Here is a 25,813-nt window from a genome sequence, read left to right on the forward strand (position 1 = left end):
TCGGGATAACATGGCAGTATATTACTGGGGAGGAGGCTAGGATCAGGATAACATGGCAGTATATTACTGGGGAGGGCTAGGATCAGGATAACATGGCAGTATATTACTGGGGAGGGCTAGGATCAGGATAACATGGCAGTATATTACCGGGGAGGGCTAGGGTCAGGATAACATGGCAGTATATTACAGGGGAGGGCTAGGATCAGGATAACACGGCAGTATATTACTGGGGAGGGCTAGGATCAGGATAACATGGCAGTATATTACTGGGGAGGGCTAGGATCAGGATAACACGGCAGTATATTACTGGGGAGGGCTAGGATCAGGATAACATGGCAGTATATTACTGGGGAGGGCTAGGATCAGGATAACATGGCAGTATATTACTGGGGAGGGCTAGGATCAGGATAACATGGCAGTATATTACTAGGGAGGAGGCTAGGATCAGGATAACATGGCAGTATATTACTGGGGAGGAGGCTAGGATCAGGATAACACGGCAGTATATTACTGGGGAGGGCTAGGATCAGGATAACACGGCAGTATATTACTGGGGAGGAGGCTAGGATCAGGATAACATGGCAGTATATTACTGGGGAGGGCTAGGATCAGGATAACATGGCAGTATATTACTGGGGAGGGCTAGGATCAGGATAACATGGCAGTATATTACTGGGGAGGGCTAGGATCAGGATAACACGGCAGTATATTACTGGGGAGGGCTAGGATCAGGATAACACGGCAGTATATTACTGGGGAGGGCTAGGATCAGGATAACACGGCAGTATATTACTAGGGAGGAGGCTAGGATCAGGATAACATGGCAGTATATTACCGGGGAGGGCTAGGATCAGGATAACATGGCAGTATATTACCGGGGAGGGCTAGGATCAGGATAACATGGCAGTATATTACTGGGGAGGAGGCTAGGATCGGGATAACACGGCAGTATATTACTGGGGAGGAGGCTAGGATCAGGATAACACGGCAGTATATTACTGGGGAGGAGGCTAGGATCAGGATAACACGGCAGTATATTACTGGGGAGGAGGCTAGGATCAGGATAACACGGCAGTATATTACTGGGGATGGCTAGGATCAGGATAACAGGGCAGTATATTACTGGGGAGGAGGCTAGGATCAGGATAACATGGCAGTATATTACTGGGGAGGGCTAGGATCAGGATAACATGGCAGTATATTACTGGGGAGGGCTAGGATCAGGATAACAAGGCAGTATATTACTGGGAAGGGCTAGGATCAGGATAACACGGCAGTATATTACTGGGGAGGGCTAGGATCAGGATAACATGGCAGTATATTACTGGGGAGGAGGCTAGGATCAGGATAACATGGCAGTATATTACTGGGGAGGGCTACGATCAGGTTAACACGGCAGTATATTACTGGGGAGGAGGCTAGGATCAGGATAACAGGGCAGTATATTACTGGGGAGGAGGCTAGGATCAGGATAACATGGCAGTATATTACTGGGGAGGAGGCTAGGATCAGGATAACATGGCAGTATATTACTGGGGAGGAGGCTAGGATCAGGATAACATGGCAGTATATTACTGGGGAGGAGGCTAGGATCAGGATAACATGGCAGTATATTACTGGGGAGGGCTAGGATCAGGATAACACGGCAGAATATTACTGGGGAGGGCTAGGATCAGGTTAACACGGCAGTATATTACTGGGGAGGGCTAGGATCAGGATAACACGGCAGTATATTACTGGGGAGGGCTAGGATCAGGTTAACACGGCAGTATTTTACTGGGGAGGGCTAGGATCAGGATAACACGGCAGTATATTACTGGGGAGTGCTAGGATCAGGATAACACGGCAGTATATTACTGGGGAGGGCTAGGATCAGGATAACATGGCAGTATATTACTGGGGAGGGCTAGGATCAGGATAACATGGCAGTATATTACTGGGGAGGGCTAGGATCAGGATAACACGGCAGTATATTACTGGGGAGGAGGCTAGGATCAGGATAACATGGCAGTATATTACTGGGGAGGGCTAGGATCAGGATAACATGGCAGTATATTACTGGGGAGGGCTAGGATCAGGATAACATGGCAGTATATTACTAGGGAGGAGGCTAGGATCAGGATAACATGGCAGTATATTACTGGGGAGGAGGCTAGGATCAGGATAACACGGCAGTATATTACTGGGGAGGGCTAGGATCAGGATAACACGGCAGTATATTACTGGGGAGGAGGCTAGGATCAGGATAACATGGCAGTATATTACTGGGGAGGGCTAGGATCAGGATAACATGGCAGTATATTACTGGGGAGGGCTAGGATCAGGATAACATGGCAGTATATTACTGGGGAGGGCTAGGATCAGGATAACACGGCAGTATATTACTGGGGAGGGCTAGGATCAGGATAACACGGCAGTATATTACTGGGGAGGGCTAGGATCAGGATAACACGGCAGTATATTACTAGGGAGGAGGCTAGGATCAGGATAACATGGCAGTATATTACCGGGGAGGGCTAGGATCAGGATAACATGGCAGTATATTACTGGGGAGGAGGCTAGGATCGGGATAACACGGCAGTATATTACTGGGGAGGAGGCTAGGATCAGGATAACACGGCAGTATATTACTGGGGAGGAGGCTAGGATCAGGATAACACCGCAGTATATTACTGGGGAGGAGGCTAGGATCAGGATAACACGGCAGTATATTACTGGGGATGGCTAGGATCAGGATAACAGGGCAGTATATTACTGGGGAGGCGGCTAGGATCAGGATAACATGGCAGTATATTACTGGGGAGGGCTAGGATCAGGATAACATGGCAGTATATTACTGGGGAGGGCTAGGATCAGGATAACAAGGCAGTATATTACTGGGAAGGGCTAGGATCAGGATAACACGGCAGTATATTACTGGGGAGGGCTAGGATCAGGATAACATGGCAGTATATTACTGGGGAGGAGGCTAGGATCAGGATAACATGGCAGTATATTACTGGGGAGGGCTACGATCAGGTTAACACGGCAGTATATTACTGGGGAGGAGGCTAGGATCAGGATAACAGGGCAGTATATTACTGGGGAGGAGGCTAGGATCAGGATAACATGGCAGTATATTACTGGGGAGGAGGCTAGGATCAGGATAACATGGCAGTATATTACTGGGGAGGAGGCTAGGATCAGGATAACATGGCAGTATATTACTGGGGAGGGCTAGGATCAGGATAACATGGCAGTATATTACTAGGGAGGAGGCTAGGATCAGGATAACATGGCAGTATATTACCGGGGAGGGCTAGGATCAGGATAACATGGCAGTATATTACTAGGGAGGAGGCTAGGATCAGGATAACATGGCAGTATATTACCGGGGAGGGCTAGGATCAGGATAACATGGCAGTATATTACTGGGGAGGGCTAGGATCAGGATAACATGGCAGTATATTACTGGGGAGGAGGCTATGATCAGGATAACACGGCAGTATATTACTGGGGAGGGCTAGGATCAGGATAAAATGGCAGTATATTACTGGGGAGGAGGCTAGGATCAGGATAACATGGCAGTATATTACTGGGGAGGGCTAGGATCAGGATAACATGGCAGTATATTACTGGGGAGGGCTAGGATCAGGATAACACGGCAGAATATTACTGGGGAGGGCTAGGATCAGGTTAACACGGCAGTATATTACTGGGGAGGGCTAGGATCAGGATAACACGGCAGTATATTACTGGGGAGGGCTAGGATCAGGTTAACACGGCAGTATTTTACTGGGGAGGGCTAGGATCAGGATAACACGGCAGTATATTACTGGGGAGTGCTAGGATCAGGATAACACGGCAGTATATTACTAGGGAGGAGGCTAGGATCAGGATAACATGGCAGTATATTACTGGGGAGGGCCAGGATCAGGATAACATGGCAGTATATTACTGGGGAGGGCTAGGATCAGGATAACATGGCAGTATATTACTGGGGATGGGAGAGTAGACCTACAGCTGCTTTTTAATCAATCAAACCCTAACAGCAACAGGTACATATATTCGTGCCTCAGTGTTGGACATAAATATGTAATCTATGTTAATCATCAGTGCTGTCATGCTCCAGAACAGGTAGAAGGGACCACAGTCATCAGCTCATTGTTGTGGGAAATATCTTCTGAGAAACACTTCTCGATGTGAAGCGTATGATTCATGAATCCAATAGATGGTGCCGCGTAACCATTTAAATAGGCCTAGATGTGGAGTCTCCTGAAGTCGACCTCGCTGTTACGTTAAGACAACCGTTTTGCTGTCACTCACTTGTTGTAGAGGACGATGTCTGGGACCCAGATGAGTTCTGACGGTACTCTGATGGACGTGACGTTGTCGTAGTCAGACGGTCTCCAGCGTAGCTTGTAGTCATTCCACTCCTAAGAGGAGAAAACACACACACACACACACACACACACACACACACACACACAGACACACACACACACACACACACACACACACACACACACACACACACACACACACACACACACACACACACACACACACACACACGAGAGGACATTCAGTGCCACAGGTCTTATCAGACAGAGTCAATTAAAGGCCTATTAATCCATAACAAACTAATAACGGTAATTAATTCACATTGAAACACCTGTCTCACACACATGCTATATACACTGAATGTACTGAAACACACATGCTATATATACTGAATGTACTAAAACACACATGCTATATATACTGAATGTACTGAAACACACATGCTATATATACACTGTATGTACTGAAACACATGCTATATATACTGAAAGTACTAAAACACACATGCTATATATACTGAAAGTACTAAAACACACATGCTATATATACTGAATGTACTGAAACACACATGCTATATATACACTGAATGTACTGAAACACACATGCTATATATACACTGAATGTACAGAAACACATGCTATATATACTGAATGTACTAAAACACATGCTATATATACTGAATGTACAGAAACACACATGCTATATACACTGAATGTACTGAATCACCTGTTTCAGCCAGACGTTGGTTGTCATCATCTGATTTTTCTCGTCCTGCAGAAAGGAAAATACAAAAGAGGTGAATGAAAAATAGAGAGAAGAAGAGAGAAGAAGAAAGACATAGAGGGAGAGAGAAGCAGAAAGAGAGAGAGGGAGAGAGAAGCAGAAAGAGAGAGAGAGAGAGGGAGAGAGAAGCAGAAAGAGAGAGAGAGAGAGAGAGGGGGGAGAGGAGGGGGGAGAGAGAGAGAGGGGGGGGGGGAGAAAGAGAGAGGGGGGGGGGAGAGGGGGGGGGAGAGAGAGGGGGGGGGGGAGAGAGGGGGGGGGGGGAGAGAGAGGGGGGGGGGAAGCCCCAAATATTATTTAAGCATATATGGTCCCGGGGGGAAAGCCCCAAGTCCATTTCAGAACAAGTCCAACATTTTAGACATGTGAAGATCTCTAGGTCATAGGTTAACTAAATCTGGTTTAAACAAGGTGTGTTTTTGCAGGTCTATTTTCAAAATACTAAATATATTTCTTAAAATGGAAGATGGCTGCCGTATTCACAGAGGAACCATGATGCAATAGGAAAGGTTGTTAAACCTTACACCTTATAAATGTACAAATAGAGACAGCACGAGGACAATAATTAGAGACAGACGAAGAGCGACAGAGAGAACTAGAGACAGAGAGAATGAGAGACGGAGAGAACGAGAGATGGAGAGAACTAAAGACAGAGGAAGAGAGATGGAGAGAACTAGAGAGAGAGAACAAGAGATGGAGAGATCTAGAGAGAGAGATCGAGAGATGCAGAGAACTAGAGAGAGCGAATGAGAGATGGAAAGAACTAGAGATAGAGAGACAGAACGAGAGATGGAGAGAACTAAAGACAGAGGAAGAGAGAAATGGAGAGAACTAGAGACAGAGGAAACGAGACAGAGGAAACGAGACAGAGAGAATGAGAGACAGAGAGAACTAGAGATGGAGAGAACGAGAGACAGAGAGATAGAGAACTAGAGACAGAGAGAACGAGAGATGGAGAGAACGAGAGAACTAGAGACAGAGGAAGAGAGATGCAGAGAACTAGAGACAGAACGAGAGATGGAGAGAACGAGAGATAGAACGAGAGATGGAGAGATCTAGAGAACGAGACATGGAGAGAACTAGACAGACAGAGGAAAAGAGAGACAGAATTAGAGATGTAGAGAACAAGAGACAGAGGAAGGGAGATGGAGAGAACTAGAGAGAGAGAACAAGAGATGGAGAGATCTAGAGAGAGAGAACGAGAGATGGAGAGAACTAGAGAGAGAGAACAAGAGATGGAGAGATCTAAAGAGAGAGAACGAGAGATGGAGAGAACTAGAGAGAGAGAACAAGAGATGGAGAGATCTAGAGAGAGAGAACGAGAGATGGAGAGAACTAGAGAGAGAGAACGAGAGATGGAGAGAACTAGAGAGAGAGAACGAGAGATGGAGAGAACTAGAGAGAGAGAACGAGAGATGGAGAGAACTAGAGAGAGCGAATGAGAGATGGAAAGAACTAGAGAGAGAGAGACAGAACGAGAGATGGAGAGAACTAAAGACAGAGGAAGAGAGAGAGAGAACAAGAGATGGAGAGAACGAGAGATGGAGAGAACTAGAGAGAGGAAGAGAGAGAAAACGAGATGGAGAGAACTAGAGACAGAGCGAGAGATGGAGAGATCTAGAGAACGAGACACGGAGAGAACGAGAGATGGAGAGAACTAGAGACAGAGGAAATGAGACAGAGAGAATGAGAGATGGAGAGAACGAGAGAACTAGAGACAGAGCGAACGAGAACTAGAGACAGAGAGAACGAGAGATGGAGAGAATGAGAGATGGAGAGAACGAGAGAACTAGAGACAGAACGAGAGATGGAGAGATCTAGAGAACGAGACATGGAGAGAAGTAGACAAAGGAAGAGAGAGAGAGAATGAGAGATGGAGAGAACGAGAAACAAAGAGAACGAGAGATGGAGAGAACGAGAGAACTAGAGACAGAGGAAGAGAGATGGAGAGAACGAGAGACAGAGAGATAGAGAACTAGAGACAGAGGAAATGAGAGAACTAGAGAGAGAGAGAGAACGAGAGATGGAGAGAACTAGAGACAGGAAGAGAGACAGAGAGAACTAGACAGAGGAAGAGAGAGAGAATGAGAGATGGAGAGAACTAGAGACAGAGAGAACGAGAGATGGAGAGAACCTGAGAGAGGAAGAGAGACAGAGAGAACGAGAGATGGACAGTGAGAGAAGGTTTGTGTAACAATGTACAGTATATTCAAAACCCCTGCCACTCTCAATTTAAATTGCGGCCATGCTTGTGTGCAATACTTCTCTGTAGTTATTGACTGAAGAATTGTTTGATTAGGTTGTTTTTCACACCTTTACTCTGCTTCAAAGCCCATGTGAGGCGACTGATGGAGATTGAAGGATTTGTTTCAGTTTGCTGTGAGAGTTCATTTAGTAACACCTGTTTTGCAATTTCATAAACAGGTCTTGCCAATTACACTTAACTAACTGCTTATTCCCAAAGATAAGCTCATTGGGGAACAATGTGAGAATATTAAATGAATATAATTTACATAAATTTATATTTTCTGCAACAAGCTGTCAGTCAACACTGCTGCGATCCTGTGAGGTTCATTTAGACTGGTAGAGCATGACGCTTGGGTTCAATTCCCACTGGGCCCACCCATACGAAAATGTATATGCGCCCTTATTCACTTTGGATGAAAGTGACTGGTAAAGGGCCTATATTATTATTATTATTATTATACTATTATTATATTATTATCATTATATTATTATCATTATATTATATAATTATTATTATTATACTATTATATTATTATTATTATACTATTATATTATGATCATTATTACTGTCAAGGTATGCGTGAAGGGCTGTAGGAAGTCAGGCACAGGAGAGCAGATATTTGGTGGCAAAACGGAGCCTTTTATTTGGCGAACCAAAAGCACACGGCACAAACGAACAGGAAAATACAAATATGGGTTTACCATAACCCAGCGCAACCAGCCTAACGTGCGCAAACATACAAACAGATAAACAATACCACACAAAGACATGGGGGAAACAGAGGGTTAAATACATAACACATAATGAGGGAAATGAGAACCAGGTGTGTAGGAAAATGAGACAAAACAAATGGAAAATGAAAATGGATTGGCGATGACTAGAAGACCGGCGACGTCGACCGCCGAACACCACCCGAACAAGGAGAGGCATCGACTTCGGTAGAAGTCGTGACAGTACCCCCCCCCCCCCCCCCCTGACGACTCCGGCCTCGAGGACGACCCGGAGGGCGAGGCGCAGGGCGATCCGGACAGAGATGGTGGAACTCTCGCAGCAGAGAAGGATCCTCAAGGGGGCCCCCTGAAGTTGAACATGGGCAGCGTCCCATGTTTCCTCCGCGCACCGGAACCAGTCGTCCACTGCAGGAGCCTCGGTCTGACTCTGATGCCAAGGAGCCAGAACCGGCTGATACCCCAAAACACACTGGAAGGGGAAAGGTTAGTGGAGGAGTGGCAGAGCGAGTTCTGGGCCATCTCTGCCCAGGGCACGAACGCTGCCCACTCCCCCGGCCGGTCCTGGCAATAGGACCTCAGAAACCTACCCACATCCTGGTTAACTCTCTCCACCTGCCCATTACTCTCGGGATGAAACCCTGAGGTAAGGCTGATCGAGACCCCCAGACGTTCCATGAACGCCTTCCAGACCCTCGACGTGAACTGGGGACCTCGATCAGACACTATATTCTCAGGTACCCCGTAGTGCCGGAAGACGTGCGTAAACAAGGCCTTCACAGCCTGTAGGGTGACGTGTGGGCCCAAATGATCAGCTGGTCACGGACAGCAGACGGAACATACAGACGTCCAGCGGGACACTGGAGGGGAGCGGGCTCTGCACGCGACGCTCCCGTTCAATGTCCGCGTCTAGCTCCCACACTACCGGTGCCACCAGGCAGGAGGCCAGGAGATGGGAGTGGGATCCATGGGCCGCTCCTCTGTGTCATACAGCCGGGACAGTGCGTCTGCCTTCACATTCTAGGCACCTGGTCTGAAAAACATGGCCCACCTTGCCTGGCGAGGGTTCAGTCTCCTCACCGCCCGGATGTACTCCAGATTGCGGTGGTCAGTCCAGATGAGAAAAGGGTGTTTAGCTCCCTCAAGCCAATGTCTCCACGCCTTCAAAGCCTTGATGATGGCCAATAACTCCCGGTCCCCCACATCATAGTTTCGCTCCGCCGGGCTGAGCTTCCTCGAGAAGAAAGCACAGGGGCGGAGCTTCGGTGGCGTACCCGAGCACTGAGAGAGCACAGCTTCTATCCCAGCCTCGGACGCGTCCACCTCCACTATGAACGCCAAAGAGGGATCCGGATGAGCCAGCACGGGAGCCGAGGTAAACAGAGCCCTCAGGTGACTAAAAGCCCTGTCCGCCTCAGCTGTCCAATGCAAGCGCACCAGGCCCCCCTTCAGCAGTGAGGTAATGGGAGCCGCTACCTGACCAAAACCCCGGATAAACCTCCGGTAGTAGTTGGCAAACCCTAAGAACCGCTGCACCTCCTTTACCGTGGTGGGAGTCGGCCAATTACGCACAGCTGCAATGCGGTCACTCTCCATCTCCACCCCTGAGGTGGAAATGCGATACCCTAGGAAGGAGACGGACTGTTGAAAGAACAGGCATTTCTCAGCCTTGACGTACAGGTCATGCTCCAACAGTCGACTAACCTGTCTGGGCCAGTGGGACGCTTGCGTCCCACCCTAATCAACAGCCAGTGGAATCGCGTCACGCTAAATGCAAAACCTCATAAATGCTATAACTTCAATTTCTCAAACATATGACTATTTTACACCGTTTTATAGATACACCTCTCCTGAATCGAACCACGTTGTCCGATTTCAAAAAGGCTTTACAGCAAAAGCAAAACATTAGATTATGTCAGCAGAGTACCCAGCCAGAAATAATCACACAGCCATTTTCAAAGCAACTAGCATGCATCACAAATACCCCAAAACACAGCTAAATGCAGCACTAACCTTTGACAACCTTCATCAGATGACACTCCTAGGACATCATGTTACACAACACATGCATTTTTTGTTCGATAAAGTTCATATTTACATATAAAAACAGCATTTTACATCGGCGCATGACGTTCAGAAAAAACTTTTCCCTCAAATGCTTCCGATGATCAGCGCTACAATTTACAAAATTACTATTCCAAAACATTGTTAAAATGTAATATTGTCATTCAAAGACTTATAGATTAACATGTCTTGAATGCCATCTCTTTGCCAGATTTAAAAATAACTTTACTGGGAAATCACACTTTGCAATAAACGACATGGTATGCCCAGAAAAGAAGTCTATGTTGGAGCCATCTTGGAACGATCAACCATCAAAAATACTATTGTAAATAATCCCTTACCTTTGATTATCTTTATCAGAAGGCACTTCTAGGATTCCAGGTCCATAACAAATGTAGTTTTGTTCCAAAAAGTTAATTTATGTCCCAATAGTGTTCGCGCGCTCCGAAGGCTAGTGAAAATGTACCGTGTGCGTCTGACTTGTCGTCAGGAATGAGCAAAAAAATATATATTTAAGTTCGTTCAAACATGTCAAACGTTGTATAACATAAATCTTTAGGGGCTTTTTCAACCAGGGCTTCAATAATTCCTTGACCGCTGGCTACGTCCCTTCCGTCTTCAAGAGAGCGAGAGATGCACCCCTTCTGAAAAAACCTACACTCGATCCCTCCGATGTCAACAACTACAGACCAGTATCCCTTCTTTCTTTTCTCTCCAAAACTCTTGAACGTGCCGTCCTTGGCCAGCTCTCCTGCTATCTCTCTCAGAATGACCTTCTTGATCCTAATCAGTCAGGTTTCAAGACTGGGCATTCAACTGAGACTGCTCTTCTCTGTGTGACGGAGGCTCTCCGCACTGCTAAAGCTAACTCTCTCTCCTCTGCTCTCATCCTTCTAGACCTATCTGCTGCCTTTGATACTGTGAACCATCAGATCCTCCTCTCCACCCTCTCCGAGTTGGGCATCTCCGGCGCGGCCCATGCTTGGATTGCGTCCTACCTGACAGGTCGCTCCTACCAGGTGGCGTGGCGAGAATCTGTCTCCGCACCATGCGCTCTCACCACTGGTGTCCTCCAGGGCTCTGTTCTAGGCCCTCTCCTATTCTCGCTATACACCAAGTCACTTGGCTCTGTCATATCCTCACATGGTCTCTCCTATCATTGCTATGCAGACAACACACAATTAATCTTCTCCTTTCCCCCTTCTGATAACCAGGCGGCGAATCGCATCTCTGCATGTCTGTCAGACATATCAGTGTGGATGACGGATCACCACCTCAAGCTGAACCTCGGCAAGACGGAGCTGCTCTTCCTCCCGGGGAAGGACTGCCCGTTCCATGATCTCGCCATCACGGTTGACAACTCCCTTGTGTCCTCCTCCCAGAGTGCTAAGAACCTTGGCGTGATCCTGGACAACACCCTGTCGTTCTCCACTAACATCAAGGCGGTGACCCGATCCTGTAGGTTCATGCTCTACAACATTCGCAGAGTACGACCCTGCCTCACACAGGAAGCGGCGCAGGTCCTAATCCAAGCACTTGTCATTTCCCGTCTGGATTACTGCAACTCGCTGTTGGCTGGGCTCCCTGCCTGTGCCATTAAACCCCTACAACTCATCCAGAACGCCGCAGCCCGTCTGGTGTTCAACCTTCCCAAGTTCTCTCATGTCACCCCGCTCCTCCGCTCTCTCCACTGGCTTCCAGTTGAAGCTCGCATCCGCTACAAGACCATGGTGATTGCCTACGGAGCTGTGAAGGGAACGGCACCTCCATACCTTCAGGCTCTGATCAGGCCCTACACCCAAACAAGGGCACTGCGTTCATCCACCTCTGGCCTGCTGGCCCCCCTACCTCTGTGGAAGCACAGTTCCCGCTCAGCCCAGTCAAAACTGTTCGCTGCTCTGGCACCCCAATGGTGGAACAAGCTCCCTCACGACGCCAGGACAGCGGAGTCAATCACCACCTTCCGGAGACAACTGAAACCCCACCTCTTTAAGGAATACCTAGGATAGGATAAAGTAATCCTTCTAACCCCCCCCCCCCCTTAAAAGATTTAGATGCACTATTGTAAAGTGGTTGTTCCACTGGATATCATAAGGTGAATGCACCAATTTGTAAGTCGCTCTGGATAAGAGAGTCTGCTAAATGACTTAACCTGTTAGGGCTAGGGGGCAGTATTTGCACGGCTGGATAAAAAAATGTACCCGATTTAATCTGGTTACTAATCCTACCCAGTAACTAGAATATGCATATACTTATTATATATGGATAGAAAACACTCTAAAGTTTCTAAAACTGTTTGAATGGTGTCTGTGAGTATAACAGAACTCATTTGGCAGGCAAAACCCTGAGACATTTTCTGACAGGAAGTGGATACCTGATGTGTTGTATTACCTTTAAACCTATGCCATTGAAAAACACAGGGGCTGAGGAATATTTTGGCACTTCCTATTGCTTCCACTAGATGTCACCAGCCTTTACAAAGTGTTTTGAGTCTTCTGGAGGGAGATCTGACCGAACAAGAGCCATGGAACGATGATGGCCCATTAGACACCTGGCGCGCGAGTTCATGTTGGGTACCCTCGTTCCAATACGTTATAAAAGAGAATGCATTCGTCCACCTTGAATATTATTCATGTTCTGGTTAAAAAAGGCCCTAATGATTTATGCTATACAACGTTTGACATGTTTGAACGAACGTAAATATATTTTTTCCCCTCGTTCATGACGAGAAGTCCGGCTGGCTTAGATCATGTGCTAACAAGACGGAGATTTTTGGACATAAATGATGAGCTTTTTTGAACAAAACTACATTCGTTATGGACCTGTGATACCTGGAAGTGACATCTGATGAAGAGAATTGTCACGGTTGTTGTCGGTGAATGAGGACCAAAACGCAGCAGGTACGTGAATGCTCATCTTGATTTTTAATTACTCTCAAAAATGAACATACAAAATAACAAAACACGAAAAACGAACACTCGACAAATAAACAGTCTGGTAAGGCACAAGGCTATACACAGAATAATCACCCACAAATCACACACACAAACACACCCTAATATATGGGACTCTCAATCAAAGGCAGATAGACAACACCTGCCTTCAACTGAGAGTCCCAACCCCAATTAACCAAACATAGAAACACACACACCAGACTAACCATAGAATACAAACACATAGACCATCAACCAAAAACCCGGAAATACTAAATCAAACACCCTTTACACAAACACACCACCCCGAACCACATAAAACAAATACCCTCTGCCACGTCCTGACCAAACTACAAAAACAATTAACCTTATACTGGCCAGGACGTGACAAGAATCAAAGGTAATGGATTATTTACATAGTATTTTCGATTTTAGATCTCCCCAACATGATGGCTAGTCTGTATCGCAACGCGTATTTTTCTGGGCGCAGTGCTCAGATTATTGCAAAGTGTGATTTCCCAGTAAGGTTATTTTTAAATCTGGCAAGTTGATTGCGTTCAAGAGATGTAAATCTATAATTCTTTAAATGACAATATAATATTTTACCAATGTTTTCTCATTTTAATTATTTAATTTGTGGTGCTGACTTGACTGCCGGTTATTGGAGGGAAACGATTTCCTCAACATCAATGCCATAGTAAAACGCTGTTTTTGGATATAAATATGAACTTGATAGAACTAAAAATGCATGCATTGTCTAACATAATGTCCTAGGAGTGTCATCTGATGGAGATTGTAAAAAGTTAGTGCATCATTTTAGCTGGTTTTATGGTTTTGGTGACCCTGTCTTTGAATTGACAAAACATTACACACAACTCTTGTAAATGTACTGTCCTAACATACTCTAAATTTATGCTTTCGCCGTAAAACCTTTTTGAAATCGTAAAACGTGGTTAGATTAAGGAGATGTTTATCTTTCAAAGGGTGTAAAATAGTTGTATGTTTGAATTTTGACATTTATTTGGATTCAAATTTGCCGCTCTTGAAATGCACCTGCTGTTGATGGAGTGCACCACGGGTGGGACGCTTGCGTCCCACCTAGCCCATAGAGGTTAAATGTAATGTAAAAATGTAATAATATTCCATTGGGACGGTTGCATTGTCTTTCAAAACGTTTCGAAAAGGGAGAGTACCCATGGGCGCCGACGTCACAATGGTAATGGCCCATCCCCTGTGACCAAGGTAAACATCCTCTCTTTCAGTCAATTTTGATGGTAGGAGGCTCAAACCACTTTGTAAAGACTGGGGACATTAATCGCAAGCCCCTGTGTGTTTCAATGGCAAATGTTTGAAGTGATATCCACACATCAGATTTCAGTTTCCTGTCAGGATTTGTCTCAGGGTTTTGACTGCCATATGAGTTCTGTTATACTCACAGACACCATTCAAACAGTTTTAGAAACTTTACGGTGTTTTCTATCCAAATCAAACAATTATATGCATATTCTAGTTACTGGGCAGGAGTAGTAACCAGATTAAATCGGGTACGTTTTTTTATCCGGCTGTGCAAATACTGCCCCCTAGCCCTAACAGGCTAATCACCTTACGCACCAGGAACACATGCTCGGCGCGTGTAGCGGAGTATATCAGAATGTCATCAATATACACCACTACACCCTGCCCGTGCAGGTCCCTGAAAATCTCATCTACAAAGGCTTGGAAGACTGATGGAGCATTCATCAACCCGTACGGCATGACGAGGTACTCATAATGCCCTGAGGTCGTGCTGAAAGCCGTCTTCCACTCGTCTCCCTCTCGGATACGCACCAGGTTATAAGCGCTCCTGAGATCTAGTTTGGTGAAGAAGCGTGCCCCGTGCATTGACTCTATCGCTGTGGCTATGACCGGTAGCGGGTAACTTAACAGTGATCTGATTCAGACCCCGATAGTCAATACACGGGCGCAGACCTCCCTCATTCTTCTTCACAAAAAATAAACTCAAGGAGGCGGGTGAAGTGGAGGACCGAATGTACCCCTGACGCAGGGATTCAGAAACATATGTTTCCATAGCCGCCGTCTCTGCCTGTGAGAGGGGATACACGTGACTCCTGGGAAGTGCAGCGTCTAACAGGAGATTTATCGCACAATCGCCCCGTCGATGGGGTGATAATTGAGTCGCCTTCTTTTTGGAGAAGGCGAGAGTCAAATCGGCATATTCAGGGGGAATGCGCACGTAGCACCAACGGAAACCCCTAAACACTTACCTGAGCACTCTCGCGACCACCCCGTGAGAGCCCTCTGTGGCCAAGAAACAGTGGGGTTATGACAAGCTAACCAGGGTAGGCCCAGCACCACGGGAAATGCACGAGAGTCAATAAGGAAGAGAGTAATTCTCTCCGTGTGACCCCCTTGCGTCCCCATGCCCAAAGGAGTGGTGACCACCCTAATCAACCCTGACCCTAATGGTCGACTATCTAAGGTGTGAACAGGGAAGGGCACATCCACGGGAACAATGGGGATCCATAAACAATGGGCAAATGATCTGTCAATAAATCTCCCAGCCGCGCCTGAATCAACGAGCGCCTTATGCTGGGAATGCGGGGGAAACTCCAAAAAAGTAACAAACAAAAACATGTTTTCAACAGAGGGCTTTGGGTGAGAATGGTGCCTTCTCACCTGGGATGACGCCTGAGTGTCCTGCCTGCTGCCTCGAACCCCAGAGGAACCAACATGGCACCGACCAGCAGTGTGACCTCTGCGGCCACAGATGGTACACGTGAAAGCCCCTCCTCCGGTCTCCCTGTGCGCAGCACCTCCCAGCTCCAAGGTTCGAAATTCCAGTGCGAACTCCTGGGCGCTCCTCGTCCCCTGCCTCAGGTGGAATAGACGTTCACCCGGAAGCAGCGGGTGAACTCCGTGAAGTCCTCCAACGTCGTATCTCCTTCTGCCCACACGGTGTTGGCCCACTCCAGAGCTCTCCCTGAGAGGAACGAGACGAGGGCGGACACCCTCTCCCTTCCCGAGGGAGCTGGATAAACGGTGCCCAGGTAGAGGTCCAGCTCTAGCAGGAAGCCCTGGCACCGTGCCGCCATCACCGTGCCGACGCATCCCACTGGAACCGGGTACAGGAGGGACGGGTAGTGAGGACCCCTGTTGTGCTGGAGAAGGTACTGGAGGACCTCCCTGTCTCTCCCAGCGGTCCATCGTCTGGACGACGCGGTCCATGGCGGTGTCGAGATGGTGAATCAACGCCGTGTGTTCCTGGACGCGCTCCTCGACTCCGCTACCATAGGTACCTGCTCCTGCTGACTCCATAATGGGTGTGGTATACTGTCAAGGTATGCGTGAAGGGCTGTAGTAAGTCAGGCGCAGGAGAGCAGATATTTGGTGGCAAAACGGAACCTTTTATTTGGCGAACCAAAAGCACTAAAAAATACAAATATGGGTTTACCATAACCCAGCGCAACCAGACTAACGTGCGCATACATACCAACAGAGAAACAATACCGCACAAAGACATGGGAACAGAGGGTTAAATACATAACACATAATGAGGGAAATGAGAATCAGGTGTGTGGGAAAACGAGTCAAAACAAATGGAAAATTAAAAATGGATCGGCGATGGCTAGAAAACCGGCGACGTCGACCGCCGAACACCGCCCGAACAAGGAGTGGCATCGACTTCGGTAGAAGTTGTGACAATTATACTATTATTATATTATTTTATTATATTATTATTAGATTATTATATTATATTATTATACTATTATATTATATTATTATATTATTATTATATTATTATCATTATATTATTATATTTGATTATTATACTATTATTATATTATATTATTATTATCGTTATATTATTATATTGTATTATTATACTATTATTATATTATTATATTATTATTATATTATATTATAATATTATTATAATATTATTATAATTATTATAATATTATACTATTATTATTATTATTATTATAAATTATTACTATTATTATTATATTATTATATTATTATACTATTATATTATTATTATCATTATATTATTATATTATTATTACTATTATTATCATTATATAATTATAATTATAATATAACTTACCACATCAATAAGCTGTGCTATGGAGAGTCCGAACTTGACGATAACGACATCTGAGATGTTGGGTACGGGTCTGGACCACTTGTTGTACCCGATGAAGAGTTTCTTGAACAGCTCGTCCTCCGCATGCGAATGGGCCTTCTCAAGACAGAAAACTACAGAGGCCACAAGAGACATGGCGCTCAGAGTTTTAGAACAAACCTGTTGTTGTATCCAAGACATCACATCAAATACAGTGAAATGGTTACTTACAAGCTCTTAACCAACAATGCAGTTTTAAGACAAAACTTAAAAATAATAATAGATAAGAATAACAATTAATTAAAGAGCAGCAGTGAATTACAATAGTGGGGCTATATACAGGGGGTACCGGTACAGAGTCAATGTGTCAATATGCGGGGGCACTGGTGTCGAGGTAATTTAGGTAATATGTACATGTAGGTAGAGTTATTAAAGTGGCTATGTTAACAGAGAGTAGCAGCAGTATGGGGATGGGGGGTGCAAATAGTCTGGGTAGCCATTTGATTAACTGTTCAGGAGTCTTATGGCTTGAGGGTAGAAGCTGTTATTAGCCTCTTGGATCTAGACTTGGCGCTTGCCATGCAGTAGCAGAGAGAACAGTCTATGACTTGGGTGGCTGGAGTCTTTGACAATTTCAAGGGCCTTCCTCTGACACCGCCTGGCATAGAGGTCCTGGGTGGCAGGAAGCTTGGCCCCAGTGATGTACTGGGCCGTACGCACTACCCTCTGTAGTGCCTTGCAGTCGGAGGCCGAGCAGTTGCCATACCAGGCAGTGATGCAACCCGTCAGGATGCTCTCGATGGTGCAGCTGTAAAACCTTTTGAGGACCTGAGGACCAATGCCAAATCTTTTCATGATCTGTGTGGCAAATGTGTTGTTACCGACCCTTACCACCTGGGGGCGGCCAGTCAGGAAGTCTAGGATCCAGTTGCAGAGGGAGGTGTTTAGTCCCAGGGTCCTTAGCTTAGTGAGGAGCTTTGAGGGCACTATGGTGTTGAATGCTGAGCTGTAGTCAATGAATATTATTCTCACATAAGTGTTCCTTTTGTCCAGGTGGGAAAGGGCAGTGTGGAGTGCAATAGAGATTGTATCATCTGTGGATCTGTTGGTGCGGTATGCAAATTGGAGTGGGTCTAGTGTTTCTGGGATATTGGTGTTGATGTGAGCCATGACCAGCCTTTCAAAGCCTTTCATGCCTACAGACGTGAGTGCTACGGGTCGGTAGTCATTTAGGCAGGTTACATTTAGGCAGGTTACATAGGTATAATTATGCATTTATACATATCATTTGATTGAATATTTTGGTCTGAGGGGCTTGTCTTGTATAATGTATAGAGTAGGAGTGGGCCGCGGGACGGTTCAGTCTGGGCAGGAGGGATGGTTCAGTCTGGGCAGGAGGGATGGTTCAGTCTGGTCCACGGGACGGTTCAGTCTGGCCAAGGGGGATGGTTCAGTCTGGGCAGGGGGGATGGTTCAGTCTGGCCAGGAGGGACGGTTCAGTCTGGCCAGGGGGGACGGTTCAGTCTGGCCAAGGGGGATGGTTCAGTCTGGCCAGGAGGGACGGTTCAGTCTGGCCAGGAGGGACGGTTCAGTCTGGCCAGGGGGGACGGTTCAGTCTGGCCAAGGGGGACGGTTCAGTCTGGCCAGGGGGGACGGTTCAGTCTGGCCAGGGGGGATGGTTCAGTCTGGCCAGGGGGGATGGTTCAGTCTGGCCAGGGGGGATGGTTCAGTCTGGTCCACGGGACGGTTCAGTCTGGCCAAGGGGGACGGTTCAGTCTGGCCAGGGGGGACGGTTCAGTCTGGCCAGGAGGGACGGTTCAGTCTGGCCAGGGGGGACGGTTCAGTCTGGCCAGGAGGGACGGTTCAGTCTGGCCAGGAGGGACAGTTCAGTCTGGCCAGGGGGGATGGTTCAGTCTGGTCCACGGGACGGCTCAGTCTGGCCAAGGGGGACGGTTCAGTCTGGCCAGGAGGGACGGTTCAGTCTGGCCAGGGGGGATGGTTCAGTCTGGCCAGGGGGGACGGTTCAGTCTGGCCAGGGGGGATGGTTCAGTCTGGCCAGGGGGGATGGTTCAGTCTGGTCCACGGGACGGTTCAGTCTGGCCAAGGGGGACGGTTCAGTCTGGCCAGGGGGGACGGTTCAGTCTGGCCAGGAGGGACGGTTCAGTCTGGCCAGGAGGGACGGTTCAGTCTGGGCAGGAGGGATGGTTCAGTCTGGGCAGGAGGGTCGGTTCAGTCTGGTCCACGGGACGGTTCAGTCTGGGCAGGAGGGACGGTTCAGTCTGGCCAGGGGGGACGGTTCAGTCTGGTCTACGGGACGGTTCAGTCTGGCCAAGGGGGACGGTTCAGTCTGGTCCACGGGAGGTTTGAGTTAAAAAACTAAAACAAAAAACCCAAGGAGGAAGTCCTTCTCTCTCTCCCCCCGTCTCATTCTAAGGGATTCCCACTGGTCCCTTCATCAACGTAATCACAGTAAATTACCCGCATCATTACTTCCAGCAGCTAACAGAGCAGGGTATGTTTACCAAATGGAACCTTATTCCCTATATATAGTGTCATTCCCATAGGGCTCTGATCAACGGTAGTGCACTACGGGGAATACAGGCTACAGTTTGGGACGCATCCCGGGGATGAGCTGTGAGCTAATCCACCCTTCTCAGTCAGAAGGTGTTGTGGGGTCAACCTCATACAAACACAACCTATCGTTGAGCTGCCAGTAAGCTGTCATTCAGGATTACACTGACGCCAAAACATAAACCATTTATGTTCTCTATTCAATTCAATGTGAACTATATGTGAACGAATATCCTCATGACCTGCCAGTTTCGTGTGTGACACCTGCCAGTTTAGTCCGTGACACCTGCCAGTTTACTGCATGACACCTTCCAGTTTACAGCGTGACACCTGCCAGTTTACTGTGTGACACCTGCCAGTTTGGTCCGTGACACCTGCCAGTTTACTGCGTGACACCTTCCAGTTTACAGCATGACACCTTCCAGTTTACTGTGTGACACCTGCCAGTTTGGTCCGTGACACCTGCCAGTTTACTGCGTGACACCTTCCAGTTTACTGCATGACACCTTCCAGTTTACTGTGTGACACCTGCCAGTTTGGTCCGTGACACCTGCCAGTTTACTGCGTGACACCTGCCAGTTTACTGCGTGACACCTGCCAGTTTACTGCGTGACACCTTCCAGTTTACTGTGTGACACCTGCCAGTTTACTGTGTGACACCTGCCAGTTTACTGTGTGACACCTTCCAGTTTACTGTGTGACACCTGCCAGTTTACTGTGTGACACCTTCCAGTTTACTGTGTGACACCTTCCAGTTTACTGCATGACACCTGCCAGTTTACTGTGTGACACCTGCCAGTTTGGTCCGTGACACCTGCCAGTTTACTGCGTGACACCTGCCAGTTTACTGCGTGACACCTTCCAGTTTACTGTGTGACACCTGACAGTTTACTCCGTGACACCTGACAGTTTACTGCGTGACACCTTCCAGTTTACTGCGTGACACCTTCCAGTTTACTGCGTGACACCTTCCAGTTTACTGCGTGACACCTGCCAGTTTACTGCGTGACACCTGCCAGTTTACTGCGTGACACCTGCCAGTTTACTGCGTGACACCTTCCAGTTTACTGCGTGACACCTGCCAGTTTACTGCGTGACACCTGCCAGTTTACTGCGTGACACCTGCCAGTTTACTGCGTGACACCTTCCAGTTTACTGCGTGACACCTGACAGTTTACTGTGTGACACCTGCCAGTTTACTGCGTGACACCTGCCAGTTTACTGCGTGACACCTGCCAGTTTACTGCGTGACACCTGACTGAGACATATAACATCAGTCAACTTTAACTGGTACAAACCCTTTCCCCTGACTGAGTTTCTCCTTTTTGGATCATACATTTTGTGCTCTCATGTTCGTCGGTGCATGGTGAATATTTTGAAAGTTGTTGATATGTATGTTTGACCAAGTGTCCATCATAACAAGTCACTTGTCACTTGCACCAGTGTGTGTGTGTGTGTGTGTGTGTGTGTGTGTGTGTGTGTGTGTGTGTGTGTGTGTGTGTGTGTGTGTGTGTGTGTGTGTGTGTGTGTGTGTGTGTGTGTGTGTGTGTGTGTGTGTGTGTGTAAGTCATCCTCCTCTAGACCACAACAGCATGTCATTATTATCACCTTGTCTTAAGTAGCCAACCAGCCAGCCAGCCAACCAGTCAGCCAACCAGTCAGCCAGCCAGCCAGCCACCCACCCAACCAGCCAGCCAACCAGCCACCCACCCAACCAGTCAGCCAACCAAGCAACCAGTCAGTCAGTCAGCCAACCAGTCAGTCAGCCAAGCAGCCAGCCAACCAGTCAGTCAGCCAGACACCCACCCACCCACCCAGCCAGCCACCCAGCCAGACAACCACCCACCCAGTCAGCCACCCAGCCAGTCAGGCAGTTTGCCAGAGAGCGAGTCAGCGAGTCAGAAAACCAGCCACCCAGCCAGCCAGCCAGTGGAGGAAGGCCAGGGCCAACAACCCTGCGAGACAGCAAATCAGGTCCAGTCAGCCAGCCAAACAGTCAGTCAGCCTGCCAACCAGCCAGCCAAAGCCAGCAAGTCAACCAACCAGCCAGCAAGCCAGTCAGTCAGCAAGACAGCCAGGCTGCCAGTCAGCCAGTCAATCAGTCAGAGAACCAGTCAGTCAGTCAGTCAGAGAGCCAGTCAGTCAGTCAGTCAGCCAGAGAACCAGTCAGTCAGTCAAACCAGCCAGTCAGCCAGCCAACCAGCCAGTCATTCAGTCAAACCAGCCAACCAGCCAGTCAGTCAGCCAGTCAGTCAGTCATTCAGTCAAACCAGCCAACCAGCCAGTCAGTCAGCCAGCCAGTCAGTAATTCAGTCAGCCAGCCAGCCAACCAGCCAGTCATTCAGTCAGCTAGCCAACCAGCCAGTCATTCAGTCAGCCAGCCAGCCAGCCAACCAGCCAGTCATTCAGTCAGTCAGACTGCCAGTCAGCCAGCCAACCAGCCAGTCAGTCATTCAGTCAGCCAGTCATTCAGTCAGCCAGCCAACCAGTCAGTCAGCCAGTCATTCAGTCAGCCAACCAGTGCCAGTCATTCAGTCAGCCAGCCAACCAGTCAGATAGCCAACCAGCCACCCACCCACCCAGCCAGCAACCCAGCCAGACAACCACCCACCCAGTCAGCCACCCAGCCAGTCAGGCAGTTTGCCAGAGAGCGAGTCAGCGAGTCAGAAAACCAGCCACCCAGCCAGCCAACCAGTGGAGGAAGGCCAGGGCCAACAACCCTGCGAGACAGCAAATCAGGTCCAGTCAGCCAGCCAAACAGTCAGTCAGCCTGCCAACCAGCCAGCCAAAGCCAGCAAGTCAACCAACCAGCCAGCAAGCCAGTCGGCCAGCCAATCAGTCAGCAAAACAGCCAGTCAGACAGTCAGTCAGTCAGTCAGAGAGCCAGTCAGTCAGCAAAACAGCCAGCCTGCCAGTCAGACAATCGAGTCGTCGGGCCAGTCAGTCCCGCCAGGCGCAGAGCCAGTCAGTCAGCAAAACAGCCAGGCTGCCAGTCAGAGAGCCAGAGAGTCAGTCAGTCAGAGAGCCAGTCAGTCAGCCAGAGAACCAGTCAGTCAAACCAGCCAACCAGCCAGTCAGTCAAACCAGCCAACCAGCCAGTCAGTCAAACCAGCCAGTCAGCCAGCCAACCAGCCAGTCATTCAGTCAAACCAACCAACCAGCTAGTCAGTCAGTCAAACCAGCCAGTCAGTCAGTCATTCAGTCAGTCAGCCAACCAGTCAGTCAGTCAGCCAGCCAGCCAGCCAACCAGTCAGTCAGCCAACCAGCCAGTCATTCAGTCAGCCAACCAGTCAGTCAGCCAGTCAGCCAACCAGCCAGTCATTCAGTCAGCCAGCCAGCCAACCAGTCAGTCAGTCAGCCAGTCAGTCAGCCAACCAGCCAGTCATTCAGTCAGTCAGCCAACCAGTCAGTCAGTCAACCAGTCAGTCAGTCAGTCAAACCAGCCAACCAGCCAGTCATTCAGTCAGCCAGCCAACCAGCCAGTCATTCAGTCAGTCAGCCAGCCAGCCAACCAGCCAGTCATTCAGTCAGCCAGTCAGTCAGTCAGTCAGGTCTGTGGAGGAAGGCAAGCACCAGAAGAGTTTAGATGGGAAAGGACTAAAGGACATTGAAGGGAGGTTGTGGCAATTCATTCCTCTAATAGTGACCCGTGGGCTTAATGTAATACTATTAAAGACTATTAAAGTCATTCATGGCGTTATGAACAAATTACCTCGCTGAGGTAGGTTGGAGATCGGGAACGTGTACAAACTGATATATGTCACTATTTCTGTAACCTGTAGATAGGATACGTTGCTAAAAAAAATATATATATATATGGTCTACCATAGTCTACCAGAATGTACGTGTTCTAATTCTGGCAAGGCATCTTCTTTGCATCACATCATACTTCAATTATGCGCGTACTTGAAGCTCCGCTGTGACTGCGCATCTGTCCTTCCGTCTGGAATAAGACCAGGACGCTGCAGAGACTATCGGAGACCAGATGCTCGGGGTTTGACAAAAAGCCATCGGACACCGCAGATCAAAGTCCCGCCGGTCAACGGAGTGAGAAAAGAAGAGATGACACCTCAGGTCCATGCCTAGCGCTTGGATCTTTGGGATCTTGGACACTGATCAAATTGTTTTGGCAAGGCGTGTAGCCCCTTGGGCAGCACATTCGAGTGTTTTGTGTGTGTGTGTGTGTGTGTGTGTGTGTGTGTGTGTGTGTGTGTGTGTGTGTGTGTGTGTGTGTGTGTGTGTGTGTGTGTGTGTGTGTGTGTGTGTGTGTGTGTGTGTGTGTGTGTGTGTGTTGTTTCAGAGGGTACCCTATAGTGGCTCCCTCTGAACGAGTCAGCGACTTCTCGGGCCAAACGTGCTCTTGGGAGAAATTGTCTGAAGATCCTCTCCATTCCATTATCGAAGTGCATAAAGCCACTGTAGCCAACTGCACAACTCTCGTCAATGTGTCATGCGGCTGCCACATTTAGAGTTATGTGGAGGTATTCAACTGTTGTGTTGGCCCCGAGCTTTAATAATGATAAATAAACCATTGAATTAATGAGAAATCAAGTGGCGGACAGTGCTCAGGTTCATTTAGAAAGGAAAGAGAAGTCGATGAGTACATCGACCACAGCGCACCTGCTGTAGCAGTCGATTTAAGCACAAGGAAATGATTGAAAAGGCGGGAGAATTCCAATTAGTTTTGGACCGATGGGAACCACAGAACGAGAGAACATGGTAGATCATTCGGTGAAATCGACGTAGGCACATTGTCAATGATGGAACTGATATGGTAGGTTTAAATGACTGCATCATTGAATGGCATAGCAATGGTATTCACACACCTTGGTAAAAAAAAAAATAATACATTAAAAAAATAATAAAACCGCGAATGAATGTCAGGAGATAAATCTAAACCCAAATAAATAATAAAACGAACTTACTTGACTCACATAAGAAGAAACAACAGAACGCAGTGGTCCTAGCTGAGAACAGGTGGTTGAATAATCCACGCTCCATATTTCACCCCGGTGACTTTCTATCTTTCTACTTCCCTGAAAAGCATCTAGTTTCAATCTAAAAAAAAATCTCTCTTCAATCAAAAAACCATTCACTTTGTTATATGATGATATCCTCCCCGGAAAGGTTATCTTGAAACAATGATGACGCGTGGAGAAAGTCGTCTTCCGTGTCAATTGTTGAGATGCTCCTCTCGTCCTGTGTCATCTTCGCGTATGAGAGGCATATCAGGACAAGCGGACGCCCTGCCTCATTTCAGATATCGCATACTAGGCGCTTGATAGGCGGGAGAGAGTGACGTTAACGCCGCTTCTAGTGATATGCTTCTTTAGAGATGATAATTAATTGAACTGATTGAATAACTTTTAACTCCGTCGTTTCCACGACTCTGCGTCTCTGTCCTCACCATCGTTTCCGTGTAGCACCTGTATGTATCCAAATGCGTTGGGCGTAAAAACAGAGCGCTGCCCCATCCTGCGCCGCCGCTCAAATACAAATAGAGACGCGCCTAAACGCTCCGTGAATAATTGGGCGCCTATGCTATTTTATGAAGTTACCATATATCGAGATGTTTTAACAACAGTATCCGAAGTAAGGACTTTTGGTTGGTAATTACACATTTTCTCACAAGCACGCTCATCTCATTTCTGCACGGATGGAACAGCTATTAAACACAGGTCTAAGCAGATACAACTATTTGGTCTCCATTCTCACGTCTACGTGACGGGTTAATAACGTATCCAGAAGTGCAATTCTATTGTAATTTCCATTTTGAGCATTTTGTTTCTTCCTGATTCACCAGAACAAACCTCATGAGCACCTCTGGGGAAGAAGACATGTGAGGCGCGGTGGTATTGACTGACCGAGTCTACTCTCCCTCGTTCCCTGACTCTCTCTTTTGCTGTTTATATATGGTAAGAGATACAGAACGAACACCTTCCCTGTGGCTCAGTTGGTAGAGCATGGTGTTTGCAACGCCAGCATGGTGTGTGCAACGCCAGGGTTATGGGTTCGATTCCCACGGGGGGCCAGTGCAATA

At 47.7% G+C, this 25,813-nt stretch overlaps 1 protein-coding gene across 1 annotated transcript in view; it reads right to left on the reverse strand.

Moving 5' to 3' along the window:
• The window catches only part of LOC106608318 (neuronal acetylcholine receptor subunit alpha-2), a 54,113-nt gene extending 28,445 nt beyond the window's left edge, over positions 1-25,668 (reverse strand). Inside the window, exons 1-4 of the mRNA XM_045721175.2 lie at positions 24,708-25,668; positions 17,185-17,336; positions 5,050-5,094; positions 4,306-4,415 (exon numbers count right to left, since the gene is read on the reverse strand). Coding sequence (XP_045577131.1) covers positions 4,306-4,415; positions 5,050-5,094; positions 17,185-17,336; positions 24,708-24,774 — 374 coding nt within the window. The 5' untranslated portion in view covers positions 24,775-25,668. The remainder of the gene's footprint in view (positions 1-4,305; positions 4,416-5,049; positions 5,095-17,184; positions 17,337-24,707) is intronic.
• Positions 25,669-25,813: the final 145 nt, after the last annotated feature.

This window comes from Salmo salar, chromosome 06 (genome assembly GCF_965601325.2).
Source record: "Salmo salar chromosome 06, fSalSal1, whole genome shotgun sequence".
Classification (NCBI taxonomy): domain Eukaryota; kingdom Metazoa; phylum Chordata; class Actinopteri; order Salmoniformes; family Salmonidae; genus Salmo; species Salmo salar.